We start from the raw sequence: 21,860 nt of genomic DNA, 5'->3' as shown, positions 1-21,860 counted from the left end.
TTTTTGTTTACCGGTTGCTAAAGAACAAATTGGAGCATTTGGAGACCTCCAGATATTATGTTCTTGCCTAATTTGGTCATGGCGGGCGCCAGGCATCCAGATGCTCGGAAGCCACCAGCCGTGCGACACCCACCTTTCAAGCTCACATCAACCGAGCTGGCCTTCTGCTTTCTCGCCGTCAAAAGTTGCATGAAGCAGTGACGACTGTCACGGTCGAAGTAATACATTGTGAAGCTAGAAGTGTGCCTGCCACCGATTGTGAACCTCTGTAGTCAGACCTCATCATCGCTTGCGGGTAGCGTGACGTCACCCGGAGTTCCCTTGAGCTTCATTCAGGAAGCTCGCAAAGGTCGTGTGCTGCCGTTGATTTCGTCTTTCTTGTCTTCTCTGGTCAGCGTTTGTGCATGTATACAGTCGATGCAGCGCCATGCCTCCAATATCGAGATTCTTCATGTCTGTGGCATATCCTTTTGATTGGCTCAATGTCATGCACGCCACGGCCTCCTCGCCAGAATTTCCTGTTTTGGCAGCATGAGAAGAATTTTCGCCTCTATGCGGCACTAGCCGTCCTCCCAGCCGTCCGGCTCTGGTAATTGCCGTTCGATCTCAGTCCTTTTGATATGTCTGACAGACTACCATCCACCACATCGAACTCTATCATCTACGGAATCGATTTCCTGACTCGATCTGTGCCATCAGCAAATTTGCAGAAGGTCCTTTGCGACACAAATTTCGAGTAAACGCTAAGGACCCGACGCCAAGATTTCTCGGTCCTGTGATCTGCTATCCCCCAACGGTTCCTCTGGATCAGCAGATGTAACCTCGATCCTGCCGCACCCTCTAGCAGTGTAAGGTTCGCTTCGACAATTAGCGATCAAGCCCACTGTCTACAGTGTTCATAGACTTACCACAACAATCGCTCGTCCACCCCGACCGTACCACAGACCAAGCAAGGCACCGGTTCGGTGTGCCAAGAAGACCGGGCGTGGGGGTGTGGTGGTAACCGCTACCATATCCCGAAGTCTCGACTTGTCGAGTACCTGTTCTCTTGACTGGTGAACGATATGAGCAAGCGCCCATTCAGGCTTCTCGGTCTGCATCCGGCGACGATTACATTGCCTTTGTCATAGCAATCAACTTGAGTGCTCTAGTGCAGCCCCACCTTGTCGACGATGGGCATCGCTGGCGAGCTCAATGGCATGCCTCGTGATGTCGACACCTATAGCCAAGCGAGCCGTGACACGAGTCGTGACGAGTCTTCCTCGCAGGCTGAAGCCGGCTTTGTCCCACCTAGCAGGCTTGAGGATGATGCCACTGAACATTCACAAACCAGCCAAGATGCGAGAGCCTGGCTCGTGGATTTTGGCGATCTTCAGCCAGGTACGGACGTTTCTCTGCGTTTCAAAATGGAGACAACAGACTATCCGGGCGAACCGCCACACTCGATGCTCCCACTTCTGGCGACATGGTTGCGGTCTTGGTTCGAACAGTCTTTGAAAAAGTCACAGTATCGGATTGATTTGCTATGGTTGCTACAGTACACAGCAGACTACATTGACCTGGATCATTGCACGTTAGATCATGACGAAGTATTAGAGCTGTGCTTGGCACTATTGCATATTTGCAGGAATGCGAGGCAGCATAGCCATATTGAAGGCTGTTTGTTGGTGTTTCTCTCCATCGCACAGGTTCATGCATTCCCAAAAGAATGTCTTGAAGAGATCCTTGGTGTGCTGTCAACCGCCGTTGTACTTCTCGAACGACCTCTTTCACGCATCAGCGATTGCGTGAAGATCCTGGCATCTGGCGATTTGCGAAAAGAGACAACAACCGCCATTTACTCCCAGCTTCTGGTCGCATACAGCGAAGAAACCCTGCAGGACCCAGACACCTCCAAGTATATCACGCCTGCAAGAGGTGCTGTAAGGCATCTTGCGACGTTGCTGGACGTGAATGTTGACGAAAAGCCGGTGCTGGACATCGTCGAGCTGTTGCCCATCCTAAAGGAGGCTTCAAGTGCCAAAATACTTCGTCTAGCTACAGAAGTTCTAGATCTGCTAACTCAATACCTGCAGAGCGCACGCGTGGAGGAGCTGATTGATTCTGAAGACCTTATGAAGATCCTGCTCGACATTTACGAGTCTTGTGAAGAGGCCAGTGTCGTGCCCGAGGCTCTGGACCATAGCCAAGCAAAGACAAAACTCCCCAAAGAAGACCAAGCGAAACGTGAGCGGCGTTACAAGCGAGATCACGAAATCGCCTCAAGACATTTCCGTGACGCTCTTGCAAGCTTGCTGCCACTGATGTCTTATGAGAATGCAAGGGAATCGTGGGTGAAGCTCAAGTACAGTATGGACGATCTGTCGGCGAACGCGAGAGCAGGCATGATTGAGTATATCAAGACACAACAAATATGCTTGCCTGGTAAAAGTCCTGAGTGGCACAAGGAATTGCTGCTTGTACTCGATAAGATTCTCATAGGCCAGTTCGAGAAGACTGATGCCCAAATCGAAGAGGAACGGCAGCACACAGAACCGCTGACTACACCGTTCGTTCAAGAGCAGGTTAGTCAGCGGGTTGCGCAACGCATCGACGTTCTCCATCTATGTGCTCAAGCTATACGCGAACTTGCTGAGAAGAGCCATGAATCCGTCGAGCACTTCCCAGCACACCAGACAGCTCTTGGGCTGGGAGTGAGAGTCTTGCAGAAGCTGCTCACCATTTCCACGAAGGAACCAAACAGTGAAGTCATTCGCGCCTTCCTTGACGAGATGTCGAGTCTTGCTGATACGGCGACTAGCTTCGGCGACCGACCTTACTCCCTTCTTATTGTCGAAACCTTACGGGAACAAATCTTGGCCAATGCCCCGAGCGATAACACCGCAGATGGAATCTATTTTGCCGGCACAGAGACTCTGCGTAAAGTATTCCTGCAGGGTCTTGTCTCTCCTTGCACCCTTGCAAATCATGCCTATCAAGCACTTCTCAAGATCGCAAATTGCAAGGAGTGCAAGTCTCGCCGCTGTCGGTTGGCCGCAATGAGCTCGCTATTTCGCATTCGTTGCGATACTTCAGGGCTCGTCTACATCGATGCAGGTGCTGAGAGTGCGGCTATAGCGAGCGCTGTGTGCAAGACTGACGAGTCTCTAAGCGCGATGTTCGCAGAATCCGACGCAGGCATCGAAGAAGTATCAGCAAAGCTTCGATCCATCCATCGCCGGCAATTATGGATGTACCCGCGCGAGGGAACTGCGTTCGAGGCCTGGGTTGTTCCTGAAGTGACTGTCGTGCGGGTAGAAGGATCGTCGAACGAAGTGTCTGATCGTGATCTCGACATGTCAGACTGGCTCTGGGTTATCGCCACAAATCTGCAGGAAGACAAGGACTGGGAAACATTCAGCTACATCATTGTGCACCTCGGCAGCCAACTCGTGAATACGAAACTGTTTGAGAGTAGCCTTGACGAAATGGCGAGCCTACGGGGATACCTTTGTGGTCGTGTCCGAGAACCGGCCAAGATGTTCGAGCCACCGCAGGACATAGGTTTGGCAAAGGTGGATGTGGCATTATGTTTCTACCACATACTCATGCGTATGATCCCATACTACAAATTACAACCGCCAAATCCGAACATGCCTGACTCTGGTCGAAAAGGCATTGACCTTGTACGCGCATTCAGATCGGGCATTGATCAGTTGTATGAAGGTACGGCCAGGTCTTGTATACACGCACTATCTATTTGCTGCTTTGAGACACCAGAAGCCATCGGATCTGAATACCCTGCCATTGTCGATGTTATGGCGCGGAATATCACACGGCCACACATCCTTGCTCACATCCTCGAATTCCTAGCGCAAGTTGCACGAGTGCCGCAGTTGCATCGGTACTTCATGGAATCTGAGATTGAGAAAATCTTCGTCATTTGCACGACGGCCCTCAGTGCTCTACGACCAGAAGGTGCAGCAAGACATTCCGGAACATCCGACTTCAAGCGATCGAGTTCGCATGTTAATGCGCACACGAGACGCACCGGCGGGTTGCAGACACCTTACAGAGCAGCCATGCTGAAGGAGAAAGGTTTGACACAGTACTCGTGTGCTCTTGCGTATCACACTATGATCTTCTGGTTTCTTGCTATACCCATCGGACAACGACACAAGTACGTCAACGCAATCATACGACGGTTAACGTGGGAGGACACGGTCGGCCATGAGACGATTGATCAACAGACGATCGTTCTCATTGACCTGATGCAGCGAACCTCATTCTCCGACCTACCTGAGACGAAGAGAGACGAAAGCTTCACCGGAAGCGATTATGAAACGACCTCATATGTCGATGGGCACGCTGTTGTCACCCTAGAGATACACAAGACGAACGGTCGAACTCAGATCACGAAGCGGCAAGCAGCAGGTACAACCCATGCCGTGTATGAGCCTCTCATTCAGCAACTGCCACGACACCATGATATGGCTTTTCATGAGGAGGTGGAACGCCGAGGTTACCCTGATCGTGTCACACCTTCACACACGTTGCTCAACATGATCGGTTCCGCTGTGCCCTTCGCTCTGCCCGAGCAGCCGCTCAAGCTCAACCCGAATGAAAGCTATGTTGATCGCGCGATTCGAGCTCTCGATCGTAAATCGACGGTTGACAGTCATAAGATCGCAGTGACTCTTCTCAAAGATGGACAGACAGAGGAGACAGAATACCTGGCTAACACGACTGGTACAGCAAGTTTTGAAGGTTTTCTTGAACGGATTGGTGCAAGAATGTCGCTAGAGCCGCCTTGCGCATTCGTCCCGTTTGGGCTAGCATACGAGATTGACGGTACGGAGACAATCGCCTGGCGAGATCGGATCAATGAGATCGTGTTTGAGGTGTCAACGATGATGCCAAACGTGGAAGGAGATGAGTATCAGGCAAGAAAGAAGTCGCATATGGGCAACTGCCTCGTACTCATTATCTTCAACCAGTCAAACGGGCCATGGAAGTGGGACTACTTCAAGTCCCAGGCAACGCTTGTCAACATCATCATAACACCAGCAGATCGGGTCTCAAGTCAGGAAGCCTCGGATGATTTCGAACATGAGTACTTTCAGGTTGAGGTCCTCACTAAGGAAGAATATCAGAATATCTCAGCAGCGGCAGAGACAAAGGTGGTGTCGAAAGCTACATTAGCACCATTCGTGCGCATGCTGGCGCTCAATGCGACGATCTTCTCTGAATGTGCTCAGAACGAGAGTACTGGAGATAATGAATTCCCATCATCATGGCGGTACAGACTGCAGGAGATTGTGCAATTGAGGGAGAGGACGCAGCAGCGTGTTCATGATCAGGAGGATACGTTGGCTAAGCGGTACGATTTCTCGAGATGGACATAGGTGTCACTTGCATATGGGTTTCAAGGTTGTCCATTTAGCAAGGTGTTGGGGAATATCAAAAGTGATTTCGTGCCCGAACAGGGAGGATGTTGAATCGAATCTCTTCTCCTGCTTCACCACCATATCTTATACACTCTACGATCGAGTACCCGTGCCTTTAGTCCTCTTGTACCAGGCATTTACACGACTGCACTCGAAGCTATTGCTGCTAGGCTACAATTGGTTCTTCGTTCTTGTGTAGTCGAAGTCTGCACCAACCTCGCCTGCTTCCTTTGGTGCAAGTCGAAGGTCAAAAGAGTGAAGGGTTCCGGAAGTTGATGCCTGAGGCTGTAGATTCTGCCCTAGCACGCGCTTAGCTTCGGCGGCAGTGACCCCGCCCTTGTGCGCCTGTTCCTGCCCCCAGAATGAACCACATGCCGCGACAAAGAGATACGTCACCCGGCGCAGGCAGATCTGATTCCCAGCCCATAGCCTAAGTTACAGCATTCAGTGCCACCACGAGGATAATAAATATGCTCGAAGGCAGACAGAAGCGCTTGTTCCACCGGTCAAGATCAAGATGACACAACATGGATCCTCGTCGAGGGAGCCTCCTTCTCCATCCGCTTCGTTCTACGATGTTTCGGATGACGAAGAAGGCGGATACAGCACCATTGCTCATGCCAATACCGGACGAGGCGTGAAGCTACTGTATTCGAAGAGCAAGGTCTATGTGCATCCTACTCCTTCGGCCAAAGACAACATACCTGGCTTCATCGCGCTGGTGCAGCAGAAGTCAGTCCCCCTAGCCGCGGACGAGCGACCAGGCACCTCGAATTCAAGTCAATCGAAGAAGACCAGCAACGATGCCTCCAAGTACCTTCTTGCTTGGGTGCCAGAATCCTCGTTGGCACAAGACGACTTCAGCACATATGTCAAGGTCGACATGAAAGATGCCGAGTCGCCGCCGAAGCAAACGTATCTCGTTCCACCTCTACCAGTTTCCTCTTCCTATGACGACTCGAATGTCGGTCCATACGCGTTCTCCCTCCCTCTCTCACACATATACTCGATATTAGTACGGCCACCGAGCATTGGCTGGTGGTTTGGCAGCATAGTCATCAACACAAAGTCCGGCTCTAGTCTACCCGCCCTGTTCTTCCACGACTCAGAATGCGAGAGTACTATTCTGCAAAAGAAGAGGAAGCAGAAAGATTCATTTGATCCTTTTGGAGAAGGTGGTGATCTCTTTTGGGGTGGCGACGAGGTCATTAGATGGCTGAAGAGATATGTTACCGTCGAGCGCAGTACTTCTGAACCATCGATATACCTGGTCAACCCGAGCGAGGAGGATTTGTATGGCTTTGGTCAAGGCAGGAAGTCTCTCGAGGGAAAGAAAGACGGAAGTTCTCAAGAACAGAAGAAGAAACAGTCTGGTCCTGGCATGGACCCATTGACCAAGACCTTGAAGGAGACGAGATGGAAACTGCTGGAAAGCTTTGCGAAGATAACTACTTTCGCGAGGAAGACAGCAGACGATCTTGCCAACAACAAGAATCTACCTCCACAAATGAGAAACTTGTTGCAAAACCCGGAGGTGCAGACTATTCAAGATGAATTTGACAGTGCAAGATTATACCTCGCAAGGTGGGCTATGGGCATTGCCGAGCAGAGCGATAGAGAAAAGAGGCAGAGAATATTCACGGCTAGAGATGTGCTCGATACAGAAGACACTGGTGTTGGCGAGTTCGAGCTACTCGACGCTGTTGAGGGTATCCCTGACGGCAAGAGGCGGCCTGTCAGCATGAAGGAGTGGAAAGGCTTCTTTGATGCCCAGGGTCGGTTAGAGCTCACCGAAGATGAGGTGAAGGAGAGAGTGTTTCATGGCGGTCTTGATTCGGAAGACGGTGTCCGCAAAGAAGCTTGGCCATTCCTGCTCGGACTGTACGAATGGAACAGCACAAGTGGTGAGCGGAAAGCACAGATGAACAGTCTGCGGGATCAGTACATCCGACTGAAAGGCCAGTGGTGGGAGCGCATGATCGACGACCAAGCAACACCAGGGCAGGAAGAGTGGTGGAGAGAACAAAAGAACCGCATCGGTAAGTCTTGCACCTAGCTAATTCGGCACACACTCACCATTTACTGACCTTGCTGTGCGCCATATAGAAAAGGATGTCCATCGAACAGATCGGCATATACCGCTCTTTGCAGGCGAAGACATACCCCATCCGGACCCAACTTCACCCTTCTACAACGAGCAAAGTCCAGGCACGAATGTCCATATGGAGCAGATGAAAGATATGCTTCTTACATACCTCGAATACGACACTCCACCTTCGGATGCGCAGAAGGCGCCAAATTCCCTTGTCAACCCGTATCCACAGAACCTGGGCTATGTCCAAGGCATGTCTGACCTTCTCTCACCACTGTATGCCGTTTTCCAAGATGATGCTCTCGCCTTCTGGTGCTTCACACATTTCATGCAGCGCATGTCTCGGAACTTTGTGCGAAGCCAGGCCGGCATGCGCGCACAACTCAATACACTGGATCAATTGGTCCAACTCCTCGACCCGAAACTCTACGTGCACCTTCAAAAGGTCGACAGCACGAATTTCTTCTTTTTCTTCCGCATGCTGCTTGTCTGGTACAAGCGCGAATTTGAGTGGTCTGATGTCCTTCGACTCTGGGAGTCGTTATGGACAGATTACTACAGCAGTCAGTTCCACCTGTTCATTGCCGTTGCGATATTGGAGAAGCACAGGGATGTTATCATGGAGCATCTGCAGGGCTTTGATGAGGTGCTCAAGTATATCAATGAGCTGAGTAACACGATCGATTTGCAGAGCACACTTATCAGGGCGGAGGGACAATTCAAGAAATTCGAGAAGATGGTTCAGGCTATTGATAAAAAGCATAACTTTCCTGCTGCGCCGGTTGAGGAGATTAGGCAACGGCAGGGACAAGGGAAGGGGAAGGATGCGGAGGACGGCAGGAGGGGCTCAGGTTCGAGGCCGCAAGGTTCAACCACGGGCAACGATGCGAATCATAGGAGGACCGAGAGCCAGGCGGATAAGGAGAGGGTGATTTCGCCGGAGTTGAGATTGTTACTGAGCCGGAAGATTGTGACGATCGAGGAAGGGGCTGAGGCTGGTGATAGGACAAGAGCTAGTGGGCTGAAGGACTGAATGTGGGTGGGAGCTTTGAGTTGTTGAATTGAGAAAAGGGGCTGTGAGCAACATTGATGCCGGCGCCCTTGCAGCAACAAGTGCTCGCTGCGTAACTGGTCTGCGCCTGCCGAGACAGGCAATATCAATATGATTTGGCTCACTCCACTACTACAGGATATCGCCAAACGGAATCCATGGTGTAAGAGCGAGCATCAAACGAAGTTGCTAATCCCTGTTTCAGGACAACGATCAAACGATGAATGAGTTGGGGCTGGTGCCTTCATTGTCCCAAATACAAGACATGATTTACGAACTAACGAGGCATTCTCGTTGTCTTGCCATATAATGAGTGGACATGAAGTGCCATTGTCCCCTGCCCATGCACATTGTTATGTGAAGCCTTCCACTCGAACAATGGCTGTCGTGAAGCCTGCCGTTATGCCAGCCGGCGAACTATATGTACTTACTTACATAAAGCGAGCACCTCACCACAACTCGCCTCCCTCGCTGTTTCGAACGCAAGCATCAGAGCAATTCTACGTTAACTTGTCGACATGGCTCCCCCATCACAAATAGTTGTGCTTCCCCTGACGGAGGAGAACCTACACAGACATAACAGGGTATATGCTGAGCAGCGCTTAGACTATAATTCGGAGCATGCGGATAGAGTTGAGGGGATGGTCGTTGACAATGAATGTCGACTTGAGGAGCTTGAGGACCCTGGTATGGTCATAGTCAAGAGCTTTGAGCATGTCTCACTTTCGACTGAGCCTCGGCCAGGAGAAGCCAGTAGGCATAAGAGTGGGTTCCTGACGAGTAACCAGTTCGAGAGGGTGTGGAAGTGGGTGTCGGAGCCGGATGGTAGGTAAGGGAATGCAAGGGAAGGTGATAATCGATCGCATTTTACAGTTTGATTTGCTTCCGCTGGTTACTCTTGTTCTTCAGTATCCTTCATTGTGGGTATCAGTGTTGACTTCGTGACTGTTTGATATGGACAGATTCCTAGGTACTGTAGGTTATGTCGGCTGGCTAGAAGCTCTATACCGCCCGTCATTCCAGCACTTGACACGTATGGCTTGAGGATGGAGTTCTGGGTAGGAGATCAGACGGAGGGAAGGAAAGGGCTGTGACTTGCTTGGTTTTGTTGTCTTGAATGCACTGTTGGCCAGCCATAAGAGTTTTGATTCGTTAATTCGTGACGGACTAAAGAGATGAGCTCATGAAGTAATCGTATCAGATCAGATCAGATCAGATCAGCTGAGAAACGTTGGTGTGCACGCACGCTACCTCACTCTTGAGTATCGACCGCTAAGTTGACTCAAGAATATACTCACCGGAAGCTGCACGGGCTATCGAGCCCTACCCACCGTGAACAGAACTGACGAGGGCCTATTTTTACTAAAACGTCACCAAATTATACTTCCCACCCTTCTCCAGAGCCCGCTTGTACGCGGGCATGTCATGTAACCTCTCAAGCCAGCTTGCCACCTTCGGAAACTTAGTCCCGTCGAAGTAGCCGCGTTGTTCCGCTATGTCCATGCCAAAGATCATGTTGAAATCAGCGAGCCCATGTTTCGTGCCTGTGAACCATGGTTTCGAGTCGGATAGGGCGTCCTCCATGTACTGGTAGTACAGGAGGAGGTCGTTGGTGAAGTGGTTTTTGAAGGGCCAGGATAATAGGCCGGCTAGATGGCGTATGCCTAAGGGGTAGACGACGCTGGGAATCTCGGTGATGAGAGTGAAGTCGACCTAAGTACCTAGGGGTTAGTGTCTGCTTTGGTTTACTTACTCGGTTGATCGAGGGGTGGACGGAGAAGCAGCACCTACCTTTGCGAGTAAAGAGCCGTTCGCGAATTCCTGGAAGAAGGTGTCCCGAGCTTTATCTTCGGGGCTGGGCTCCCATTCACCGTGGGAGTAGGTGTCGCTTAGGTACTGGAGGATAAGGCGGGCTTCGGTGAGGGCTCCCTCTGGTGTGGGATCTATGCAGAGGACGGGTGATTTGCCGAGGGGGTGGACTTCTTTGGTGGGTGGGCCGGAGCGGGTGCGCGGGTAGATCTTGAGGGAGTATTGGAGGTTGTGGGTTGAGGCGAGTTCTTCGAGGGCGACGAGGACGCAGAGGGACTTGGATGATTCGAGGTGGTGGAGGGCTGGGTATGTGGTGGTTGTTGAGGCCATGCTTACAGTGGTTGGTTATGCTGTGGTGAGAGGTGGTGTCAGCGACGAGCAATGAGAATGCCTATAGCAAGTGTCTTCCCATTTAGAAGTACCTGTAGGTAGTGTCTGCGAGCAGCGACACTCGCACCAGAGGCGGAGTTGGGGGCCTGAATCGTAGCGCGGCACTGCCAAGCTGCAGGGGCTATGGAAAGAGCGAGCTGCCAAGAAGGTCTAGCTTGTGCTTGCGTGCTAGGCATCGCTCTGTACACTTTTAGACCACATCAATGCGAGAAGAATATGTCGAGTGCTCAACTTCATGGCAATCTTCAGATTATATTATACACACCTACACCGCAAATCGACAACCCCATAAGCGGTACCGCCAACTTCAGTTGCCTGCCTCTGCCTCGCGGCCATACATTTATGCAGCTTTCATGGTTTTCCAAGTGATACCCAAGAACTTTCTCTTGCCCGTATATACCTGCGCCGCAAGACTCTCCATATTATCGGCATCCACAGCAGGGCCCGAAAAGTTCTTGCCAATGGTAAACCACAGCCCCAACACGATGATGAAGAGGCCTGCCAAGACTGCCGATGTGTAGTTCATCGAATCTGTCGCGACAGGGATACCGATTGGAAAGCAGAGCAGGATGGAAACGATAACAACGACGAATAAGGAGAAGCCATTAACGAAGTAGCCGAATGGTCCCAAGGACAGCGCTCGGGTTGGGAGTAAAGTGCGCCCACGGAACAGTAGGATGGCCTGGGGTACGACGTAGGTGAGGTTCTGCGACTCGTCAGCTCGGCACATGTCTGAAACAGATTTATCTTACCAGACAGATGATGGAAGAAGTCACGATGGGGTTGAAGGCAGTCGAGGACGCGAAGTAGAGTAACCCGTACAGTGCACAGAAACCCATCGAAACATACATGGCGCGAACCGGGATTTTCTTCTTCGCGTCCACGTGTGCAAAGAATTGTGGAAATGGCGTGCCGTTCTGTGCTCGTTAGTCGTTTTGTTGCGGATACCGTGAACTAGGTTTTTGACTTACGTCGCGTGCAAAAGACCATACCATTCGACTGCATGTGATCCATTCTGCGAAAATGGCAGTAAAGAGACATATGGTCAGAATTAGTTGCAAAGCGGTCGCAGCGGCTGCGCTGCCGGTTGCTTGGTAGTAGACTTCGAGAGAAGGTAGGGGCCAGGATAGTACGGCGTCGAGATCGGTAATGGTGAACATCATAACGATGATCAGAGGAAACGTCGTGACGAAGCCAATGAGAATGGTCGTGTTGAGGATGAACGGAATCTGTGAGCTGGGCGCTAACATCTCTTCGGCAACGTGTATTGCTGCGTCAGTGGCAACGAGGGCATACCTAGTTTGCATATTAGGAATTGACAGAGCTTTTGACGGAGAACCCGGTGCGAAGACTTACAAGGAATTGCAAATGCCCAGGACCCAAGCAGTGTCGTGGTTCCAACCACTAGTGCCTGCGCTGTGGCCGAAAACTTCAGACGCTGAACGTGTTTCGCCTTTCATGGAAAGCAAGACGATAAAGGTGATCGCAGCGCCGAGAATAGAGCAACCTAGGCCGAACTGGGTGACGGTATGCTCGAATTTATGTGCTAATGAGATGGGGATAGCTGTGCATTCGTTAGTACTCCTTTTGCAGCTCGAGGAATGTTGTAAAGGTTCGCCTACCAGTAGCAAGGATGACCGCAAGATAGATGAGGTAAAGGTTCCAGGGCACTGCGACGTAGCTGGGGAACCAGAAGGCGGCCATGCCAGAGATGGAAAAGGTGGCCAGAGATATGCCAGAGCATGTCAGCACCCACCAGCCAATGATGGACACCAGCCGACTATGTATGCTGCAAATCGTTTCGTCTTTTCGCTTGCTATCAGCCATACGGCATGATACTGTCCACCTGAAGATGGGAAGGCAGACGCAACCTCAGAGAGACCGAGGGTGATGAAGAATTGAATCACGGCCGCTACCAAGAGACCGAAGATGGCGGATTGGGGGCCAGCAAAGACGACATTCGGACCAAAGGACGCTGCATATCCGATCCAGGAGTTTGTGATGCTGAATCCCAGACCGAGGGACGCGAGGGTAGAGAAGTTCTTTCGTAGGACTGGTGAGTGGCCTTGAACTGCAGTGAATTTGTCTGTGACTTCACCAGCAGCAACAGAGGTAATGGGGTTCAACGAGTGTCCCATACTTTCATGTACTGCTGTTTGCTTCTGACCTCCTTTTTCGTTGGCGGAAGCCATCTCGGTTGTGTTGTGGACTAGGCTTCCCAAGCTCAAGCTGTGGTCGAGCTCAGATGAGAGGTAGACGAAGAGCTCCGGGTCGTTAAGTTTTGGATATGAGACGTAAGACGTGGAACACAGGGGGGAGTCTTGAAGGGTACTTAATAAAGAGTTACGACAACATCAGCTGCAGCTCCAAAGCCAAGATTGTTGGCGGCAGCGGTGGGGCAGCCACGAGTCTGCTAGTCCGGGGAAGCATAATTGGGAGATGAGTCTTATCTCTGATATGGCACATATTCCATGGTGTGGCTGACTCGCTGAACGCGCTACTAGCGAGTACCTCAACAGACATCGTACCATTGCAATGCTGGAGTGACCCCATGATGGGCTTTGTGTTAGCTGAGGTAGCTTATCATGACTCCTCTCTGGCAAAAAGTGCTCAATTCGGTAATTTCAGCCGTCGGTACCATCGGGATGGATGGCTTCCCACGTGAAAGAAGCTTTGTATCCACTATGCTACACCACATTAGGTAAATGAGGAGAAAAAGCTTGACCCACTGTTATCACAAGCAATCCTCAGTACAGTGTTCCCAGTGGAAATGGCCCAGTCGATCCAGAGTACCGAAAGTTCATCAACGAGAATTACGACAAAATATTGGCTCAGACGAAGAAATCGGCAACTTGTTTCGGCTTCGAGGAGTCAACGACTCCTTATGCTTCAGTAGCCCCGGAGGACAGAGAAGCTGTATTCCAGACGCTATGGGACAAGGGCAACGGTTTCAGATTCATGTTCGGCGGTTTCTCAGATATTGCTAGCAACACAGAAGCCAACGATGCCGCTTGCGCTTTTGTTCGCAAGAAGATCGCCGAGAAGGTGAGGGACCCGGAGAAGGCGAGGAAGCTGACGCCTTCTGAACCATACGCACGTCGCCCACTGTGTGACCACGGCTACTATGAGCAGTTTAACAGAGACAACGTGGACGTTGTCGATCTACGAGATGAACCCATCGAAACCATCACTGAGACTGGTATTCGAACTACCGCGCGACACTACGACCTTGACATCATCATTTTCGCGACTGGCTTCGATGCTGTTGACGGCAGCTTCAATCGTGTGAACATTCGTGGATCCAAAGGTCAGTCTCTAAAGGAGCCATGGGCCAAGGCAGATACACCGAAGAGTTTCCTTGGTGTCATAGTCTCTGGCTTTCCCAATATGTTCATGATTCTCGGTCCACAAGGGCCTTTTGTCAACAACCCGTCCGCGATTGAGGAACAGTCAGAGTTGAACGTCAAGTTGATACTACACACCGAGGAGGAAAGGCTGAAACGAGGCAAGGCCGTGATCGATACCACGCCCGAAGCCGAGGATGCCTGGGTCGATATCTGCAATGCATCGGCTGAGGCTACGCTGTTTCCACAAACGGGGTCATGGATCTTTGGCAATAACACCAAGGGTAAGAAAGTGGCTTCAAGATTCTTTCTCACCGGCATGGCAGCCTACCTGGGTTATGTCAACGATATGATTTCGCATGGGTACAAAGGTTACAGGATCGAATGAGTGAGCGCATGTCGCACGTTGTTTTCATAGCAGATATTAGCATAGGATGGCATTCACATGAATATACGATTACTCTGGCCAAGCAGCTGCTGTGCCACAATTCCAACTGCTCCCTTCTCATACTGATGTTGTTTCCGACATCTTGTCATAATCACTGCTGCACTGATATGCCGAGCTTCCAGGTCGAGCGTATGACTAGCAACTCGAGGCCCAGGACTGTTACGTCCTTCATCGCTGAGAGGCTGGAGACTTGAGCAACACAACGAACCGATCTCCTTCTGTCTTACAACCTTGCAGCTCCGGGTAGCGATGACACCTCTCAGACGCTCAGACATAGCGTGACCACTTCTGCACATTGTGCCGATTAAGACAAGGGCACACACGTGCCGCACTGAGCCAGACACGAGTCACACGAACAAAGTTTACGTTGTGATGATGAGTTGTCGCCCACGATAGAAGCGAGTAATGGCAGAGCACAATCAGCCGCACCCAAAGCCTCGATGTCCTCTGCACCGGCACCCGGCAGAACTAAATTGGACAACTCTAGCGGGTGATAACGCGGTTCTCCGGGCCATGTTCCAGCCGCAATCACGCCCGAGCCGTGCCCGAAATATGAATTAGCTGCACATTTACTTTTGTTGCAATCTGGTGCTTGGAGCCGTTCTCGCTTCTGAATGATATCGATCCTATCTTCAGATAGGGGATTACTTCAACGCATAGCCATCTGTCAGATAGGCTGGATCGCAGTAATTGTTCCCCAGAATTGATAACGGAATAACACCGCTTCAGAGCCTCGACCAGCATCGGCAATATCTACCCAAAGAGGCAATGATTACAACCCCGAGATAAAGGTGGATCTCTCGCTTGCCGACTGAGACTCGGAGCTTTCCACCGGCCGCTGGCATGCCTACACAGACTCCATAGCACTCCCAAAGTCGCGTTCGTCTTTTGCGGAGGCCATGCTCCCAGCCATCGGTACCAAGCCAGGCTGGCATGAACTACAGGCTACGCAAAGAGACCATGTGAGAAAGTACGGCCTTGGAGCGTCATCGTTACAAAACCCCCTCGAGGGGTAACTGAATGTCTATCTTAGTCTGGTCGTTTCATCGAAAGCTCGTTCCAGAAACGAATGCCAATAACTCTTTTTGTCCAAATCCATCAGTGATCACCAAACTGTATTATCTGTGATCGACGAAAAGGCACCCTTCCTTACAGTCCGAGATCAGAAGGAAGAGAAAATGTCGTCCGACTCTCAGTGGGCCGGCAAAGTCGTACGTTGGACCATCAAACTTCCTGTTATTGTTCCTGTGGCAGTGAACAGTCTCCCAGCTAACATTGATTGACACGAACAGTATGCCGTCATGGGCGGAGCCCACGGCATGGCCTTGGTCATCGCTCAGATGCTCGCACAACGGGGCGCCATCCTGTCACTAGCGGACGTCAATGAAAAGGGCCTTCAATCCGCTGTGAAGACACTCGAAGGATCTGACAAGCACATGTACACCGCCGTGGACGTCCGTGACAGCGGCCAGGTTGATGGTTGGATCCAGAAAACGGTGGACCAGCTTGGACGCCTCGACGGTGCTGTCAACTTCGCGGGTATTTGCGCCTTCCAGTCGATCGATGAGACGACCGACGATATCTGGAAACGTACGATGGACATCAATGCGACAGGCGTGTTCAACTGCATGAGGGCGCAACTGCGGAGAATGAAGCAAGGAGCTGCCATCGTAAGTTGGTGACCATGGAACGGCTGAAGGTCCACTAGGAACAGATTCAGGTGCACCACGTCTTGCTATGTTTCTTCGTCTGACCGTGTCCAGGTATCGGCCGCTAGTGTTGATGGACAAGTTGGGTGGCCTAAGCTGGCTGCTTACTGTGCTAGTAAGCACGCCGTGATTGGCCTCAGCAGATCTGCCGCCAAAGAGTATCCCGATATCAGGATCAATTGCGTTGCCCCAGGTATGTGCTGCTGACTTCAATAGATGGTGTGACAAGCTGTGGTAGCATGTTGACCTGGTTGGATAATGAAGACTGATACATGAATCCTCCACAGGGAACGTCAACACTGGTCTGCTCGACGGTGCTGAGGCCGAAGCAAGCGAAGAAATTCAACGACAGACACAGAAGCGGTATGCAGAGCCTACCGAAATTGCTAATGTGGTGGCTTTTCTCCTGAGCAACGAAGCGAGCTTCGTGATAGGAGCCGTGTGGAACGTTGATGGCGGCTGGGTTTGCTAAGTCGCAATGTTCTTGATGACATGGTTGTGAGGTTTATTGCACCGGAGCTGCGCGGTCTTGGAAGCAGAGTATCGACATAGTGGACCTGGAAGCTGGGAAAAGCCCATGCCTTATCATGTTTGGAGACCCTGTAGTTCGGTAGATACGATGCATGTTGATATGTTATCCGAATATAGTCTCCAGTTGACACTCTATCATGACTTCTACCCAGTGATTGTGAAGCGTCGAAGATTTGGCAATTGTCCTATGCCGGGCGCTCCCAGGAGATCTGGTGTCTAATCTCTTCCAAACCTCTTCAAGTAATACCTTTGCCCTATCGAATATCTCATCGAGCCCGAACTTAGACGATGCTGCCTCGACTCGCTGACGTAATAACGTGCGCCATCTTCTGACAGCCCCGGATCGCATAGCGATCGCTTCGAGCTGCTCCTCTAGACTTTCGTAGCGCCCTGTTTCTCCGGAGTCTGGCCGGTGGTCGCTTGGCGGAAGCTGCAACACACTGCCGCATATGATCATATCTAAAATGATGTGCATGACACACTCGTGTTCGGCAGGTATATCCTCGATCAGGCTAAGCATGTTTCGTGCGAGCTCATTGACTCGTCGAAGATAGTCGACTGACGGCGTGGGGTTATCTTCGAGAGTGGCCAAAGGATAACTTGAGTTGATCGCACTGTAAGGTGAATTCATGGATCCAGCGTCAGACAGCGCTGTGTTGGTCGATTTCCGTCTCTCCAGCAGCACTGGGAAGTTTCGATAGAGCTCTAGAAGCACAGCTATTTTGTGTATTTGTGCACAGCATCGCATGTCTCGCAGAACTTCTGGACTATTTTGTAGACCCTGAATGGTATTCGAAGGTGGCAGGGTGTAGTCTAGAGTTGCCTGCTCAACAGCAATGGCCCTCTGCAGGATTTCGTTGGCCAAAGAGTTGTAGCTGTGAGAATTCTGCCAACCAAGGAATTTCATCTGATCCAGCATTCTTCTTTGTCGCACACAAATGCCTGTGCGGGCAAGATGGATATTGAGTGGTGTAGCGATGCCTGTCCATGGATTGGGAACAACGTTCTCCGATGTTTGAGCAAATTGGTTGAGGTATTCGATAGCACTGAAAGGCTGATCTATCACGAAAGCCACGAGTGCTTCCCAGTAAGCAACGGCACCAACGAGAAAGGATTGCTCCAAGTCGAGAGCTACTCCAGTGTTAGCACCACTATGATTCACAACCTCGAGCCAGTGTTCCGTCAGTTTCCGGGCTCCTAAGAGATGCGGCATGCCCAAGTCGCTAGGATCAAGCCAGGGCTATACTTTCGTTAGCATTTATACAGTATCGCCACATCGTTCTCACGAAATCCAGAGGTGCGACTTACCGAAGACCATCCCAAGAGGAGACATGCCAAGAGCGCTTCCTGCAATTGATCCTGAAGCTTTTCCATGAATACAGTGATTGAAGTTGGCAGCTCGTGAATCATAGACATTTGTGAGTCGAGCGCAGTGATGGAATCTGACAGGTAAGTCACTGTCTTTGAGTGGTATTCGATCGACGTCGGAAATAATTCTGCATCGCCCTTGAAGAGATGTGAGGCAGCCATGCTGGCGACGCAGTAGAATACCAACGGAGATGACTTCATGCGACGCCCTACAACCGCTCTAAAAGGCTCGTTAGGGTCATTGAAAGTGGCATGTATATAACACATCCTGTCAAAGTAGTAGTCTAGCAGAGCGCTCGGATCGTTGCATATCCGACTGCGTTGATCTTTCGTCAGAAGTATAGGGCCTTCTGCAGGTGCTGGCGGAATATGTTTCAGCGTGTTAACGGGACTCGGCGTGGGAGACTTGCTGCGAGTAGACTGTCGTACGGCGGGTGTTTGTTGTGTATCGGTGTTCGTTGTTTGAGTCGTCCATTGTTCAGCTGCTGCAGGTGGCAATTGATGGTTTGTCTGTGCTGACATCGACCGCAAATTCTGTCGGCGTTTGGATACAGGTGGATGGGGGGCGTCTGAAAGCTGACCCGAAGCTACATTGGTGGTTGTACCAGAGGTATGCGAATCGTCTCCAGAGAGCACGCCCAGATCATGGGACCATTCGGTGGTCACAGGTTCGTCGTCAGGATCTGCACCTGAACTGTGCTGGAAGACTTCGTGCTTCTTAGACCATCGGATGTCCTGACGGTAACCTGGGCAGTTGTAACCACGGGTGTTGCATTGTTTGCATACCGGTCTCGTCTCGTCACACTTCAACTTCTGTTGCAAACGGTTAACAAACTATATTGGACAGCCGAGGCAGGCTTACCGATTGGCGACATCTTAGACAACCGCCTTGATCGCGATGTTAGCTCGATCAAGCAACGAGTATCTGTTACTCACGACGTGACCGTGTATGTTTCTTTGGCCTGTCTAACGCAGAGTCCCTAGTGTGCATATTTGGGTTCGACTCCAGTGAAGCTCTGCTAGGAATAGTGGCACGTGCTTCAACGGAACGGCAACATGTCTGTGTTGTTAGAAAACGATTCGAGCTATTCTAGCCGTTGTGGTAGTGAGATCGGACACAGATTCGGCGAAACCGTCTACATTCTTGCCAGTCGCTAGTCTAATGCTTCTTCACGCCAGAAGCGATGTTTTGCGTTGCTGCATCAAGCTTCGATAAGACTTTGGTACTATCATCCTCGGCGAACTCGGTAGCTCTATCTAGGCGCGATAGGCTAAGAGATAAGGGGATGCGGAGAACTGGGCCAGTGACGTCGTTTGCAGTGGTAAATGGCCCACTGCAGTACAGGGGCAAGAGGGGTTATCGCGTTCATCACACGCGCCTGTTCCGTTCTCGTGTTCACGCAATCGAGACCTATCTTGTCTTCCATGTCATCTGGTCATCGGGCAACGGTTCTACGGTAGTAGAAATACACTAGTCCATACATCTGAGGTTGGAATTACATGGTTCCTGTGCTTGTCTTTGCGCTATCTCAGACACTCCAGAAGCACTGCTTCTACAGCTTGTTAGGCCTGCTACGATGAGGTTGACTTGCCATATCGAAGGCGCCGGTTTCCTCAAAGTAAAACCTCAACATCTCATCCTTCGCGAAAGCCTGCCCATCAAGTCGCTTGTCAGTAATTCCGTACGTTTCAGGAAACCAAGCGGTGAGATCTTTGCCTAATACCATCTGCGCAACTGCCGATCCACACAACAAGCCATTAACCATGCCCCAGCCATTGTAGCCAGCAGCAATCCATTCTCCTGAACCGTCTCTCCACGTCAACCTGCGCGGCAATCGTCCCACAAACGGCAAGCTGTCGGCAGTGTAGCCCAAGATTCCAGACCATACTTTCGCTGAGTCCGAAGCTTTCCCGCCCGTTACCTGGTCGTCAAAGAGTTGTGGGATCATAGTCACGATGTTCCGCGCTGCATCAGCATCGACTTCGCCGTCGTTGCCTGTTATGTACCCACCAGTGCCGTCGTAATGCCCACCAAGCCATACATCACCCGTTTGCGGATGTTGATGTGCATAGTAGTGCCCCTTTTCGACCACTCGAGCTTGCTCATGATACGACGCCGTCCTGAAGAACGACCACGAATTCTTTCGGCTGCTGTCAGGAAATTGTGCTGGCGCCGACTGTGCTGACATGACACCACGAGCAGGATAGAGCGATCCACGCAGACCCGGATTCAAGTGTCCTGAATGCCCGTTGGTGCAATGTATCACTGTCTTAGCTCTGATAGGACCTCTAGAAGTGGAAATCATGTAGGGGAATTTGTGTGCACTACCGCTATCATAATGAATAGCCGTGACAGGAGTTCTGGTGTTGATGGTCAGACGAGATGGATAGTCTGCGAGAAGCTTCTTCAGCGTGTTAGTCACGAGACGGTATGGCGACACGACACCTGCTGGGAAACGGAAACCGCCGACAGCATTTCTTAGATGATAGACCTGTATAGGCACAAGCCCGCAAGTCAGTCAATGTCCAGGAGGTCCGTATGGAGACTGAAACTTACAGAAGAGGTCTCTTCTTTAGAGACCACCTTGAACACTCCTTTTTCTTCCGGTATTTGTGCCTCGTAGAACTTCAAGGCCTCCTTCGCTTCCTCGTACAAATCTTCGTCATAGTAAGAAAAGAACTTCTCCAGACGCACATGTCTGCAGTCTTTCTCAAACTCAGGACCATGGCTCTCTGCCAGCGCGTGCATTTCCTGAAGACATTTCAGGTTCAGACGCACAACTGTGTTAGCTTGTTCCACTCCGTATCGTTCAGCTATCTCAAGATGTCGATTTGGGGGAATCCGCGTAAGCTGGCCACCGTTTCGTCCTGTGGCGGAACTGCAAAGCTCCCGTGCCTCGAGAACGGCGACTGACTTCTCGGCCGAGGAAGGGTCTTCCAGCAGAGTCTTGACTACCCCGCAGGCAGTAATTCCAGAGCCAATGATAACATAGTCGACCTCTTCAGGGACATTTTCTGATCGGATGTTTGCAAGCTCGTGTGGTGGAAGTTGCCAGCTTGAGGTGGTCGGTTGTGAGTGTGGTAGTAGAGGGTCAGAGTGCATCTGCTGTGAGATCAGACGGCGTAGCTCATCAGGCACTGCGCGCTTAGTTCTGGCCGACATGACTGGTTATCGATTCATCAGGTCTTGCTTCATTCTACATGACCGAGCAACTACATCGTAGTAATAAAGTCTGCTCACGACGAACGGGCGGAGATGTGCACAAGACCTAGAACACAATATACGGAGTACCAGACCCAGCAAGGTAGAGTCAATCAAGCGCCAATTGTGCTTTCGTCGGCTCGCCGTGATCGCGGCGGCAAACTTGTCGCCATCAGTATACGGAGGTCATAGGTCATGCGATTGCCAGTGATGGACGCCTAGAATGGTGGAGGCTATGGGATGATCGATAGCTGTTTACGGGGGATAAGGATATAATTTCCACTTTGGGCTACTGTAGAGCAATTCATACATGCTTCTTTGAGCAGCGTTAGCCGAGGCCATCACTCGGCAAAACGCGTCGGATTCGCGTAACCTTACCCTGCCAAGCGCTGGACCGATCACTGCACAAGCTGGATCTAAGCGAGGACGTATTCACCATAGTAGGCACATCCCGGAAACTTAACGTGAGCACCTCGTCACGGCAAACTTG

At 51.1% G+C, this 21,860-nt stretch overlaps 8 protein-coding genes across 8 annotated transcripts; 4 read left to right on the top strand and 4 right to left on the bottom strand.

Annotated features, from left to right (window-relative positions):
- Positions 1-1,172: 1,172 nt before the first annotated feature.
- Positions 1,173-5,384, top strand: TSC2 (Tuberous sclerosis 2-like protein; the record flags this gene model as incomplete). Its single annotated transcript, XM_064871535.1, has 1 exon — positions 1,173-5,384. One exon carries the CDS (start codon positions 1,173-1,175, stop codon positions 5,382-5,384), a length of 4,212 nt encoding a protein of 1,403 aa, XP_064731915.1.
- Positions 5,385-5,943: 559 nt separating this feature from the next.
- On the top strand, positions 5,944-8,551 carry GYP7 (GTPase activating protein; the record flags this gene model as incomplete). The annotated part of the gene is made up of 2 exons (XM_064871534.1): positions 5,944-7,465; positions 7,533-8,551. 2 exons carry the CDS (start codon positions 5,944-5,946, stop codon positions 8,549-8,551), a joined length of 2,541 nt encoding a protein of 846 aa, XP_064731914.1.
- Positions 8,552-9,931: 1,380 nt separating this feature from the next.
- On the bottom strand, positions 9,932-10,708 carry PMZ80_003104 (uncharacterized protein; the record flags this gene model as incomplete). The annotated part of the gene is made up of 2 exons (XM_064871533.1): positions 9,932-10,282; positions 10,361-10,708. The coding sequence occupies 2 exons, from the start codon at positions 10,706-10,708 to the stop codon at positions 9,932-9,934; spliced, it is 699 nt and encodes a 232-aa protein (XP_064731913.1).
- A 400-nt stretch (positions 10,709-11,108) lies between these two features.
- Positions 11,109-12,960, bottom strand: PMZ80_003103 (uncharacterized protein; the record flags this gene model as incomplete). The annotated part of the gene is made up of 5 exons (XM_064871532.1): positions 11,109-11,474; positions 11,521-11,685; positions 11,740-12,064; positions 12,125-12,332; positions 12,525-12,960. The coding sequence occupies 5 exons, from the start codon at positions 12,958-12,960 to the stop codon at positions 11,109-11,111; spliced, it is 1,500 nt and encodes a 499-aa protein (XP_064731912.1).
- Positions 12,961-13,452: 492 nt separating this feature from the next.
- On the top strand, positions 13,453-14,500 carry PMZ80_003102 (uncharacterized protein; the record flags this gene model as incomplete). Its single annotated transcript, XM_064871531.1, has 2 exons — positions 13,453-13,469; positions 13,534-14,500. The coding sequence occupies 2 exons, from the start codon at positions 13,453-13,455 to the stop codon at positions 14,498-14,500; spliced, it is 984 nt and encodes a 327-aa protein (XP_064731911.1).
- A 1,238-nt stretch (positions 14,501-15,738) lies between these two features.
- On the top strand, positions 15,739-16,741 carry PMZ80_003101 (uncharacterized protein; the record flags this gene model as incomplete). Its single annotated transcript, XM_064871530.1, has 4 exons — positions 15,739-15,771; positions 15,853-16,230; positions 16,324-16,462; positions 16,557-16,741. 4 exons carry the CDS (start codon positions 15,739-15,741, stop codon positions 16,739-16,741), a joined length of 735 nt encoding a protein of 244 aa, XP_064731910.1.
- A 162-nt stretch (positions 16,742-16,903) lies between these two features.
- Positions 16,904-18,330, bottom strand: PMZ80_003100 (uncharacterized protein; the record flags this gene model as incomplete). Its single annotated transcript, XM_064871529.1, has 2 exons — positions 16,904-18,040; positions 18,109-18,330. The coding sequence occupies 2 exons, from the start codon at positions 18,328-18,330 to the stop codon at positions 16,904-16,906; spliced, it is 1,359 nt and encodes a 452-aa protein (XP_064731909.1).
- Positions 18,331-19,721: 1,391 nt separating this feature from the next.
- Positions 19,722-21,331, bottom strand: PMZ80_003099 (uncharacterized protein; the record flags this gene model as incomplete). The annotated part of the gene is made up of 2 exons (XM_064871528.1): positions 19,722-20,660; positions 20,726-21,331. 2 exons carry the CDS (start codon positions 21,329-21,331, stop codon positions 19,722-19,724), a joined length of 1,545 nt encoding a protein of 514 aa, XP_064731908.1.
- Positions 21,332-21,860: the final 529 nt, after the last annotated feature.

Source organism: Knufia obscura, assembly GCF_036327395.1.
Source record: "Knufia obscura strain CCFEE 5817 isolate CBS 148926 chromosome Unknown scaffold_3, whole genome shotgun sequence".
Classification (NCBI taxonomy): domain Eukaryota; kingdom Fungi; phylum Ascomycota; class Eurotiomycetes; order Chaetothyriales; family Trichomeriaceae; genus Knufia; species Knufia obscura.
Note: the sequence above shows the minus strand (reverse complement) of the source record. Positions and strands in the feature narration are given on the sequence as shown.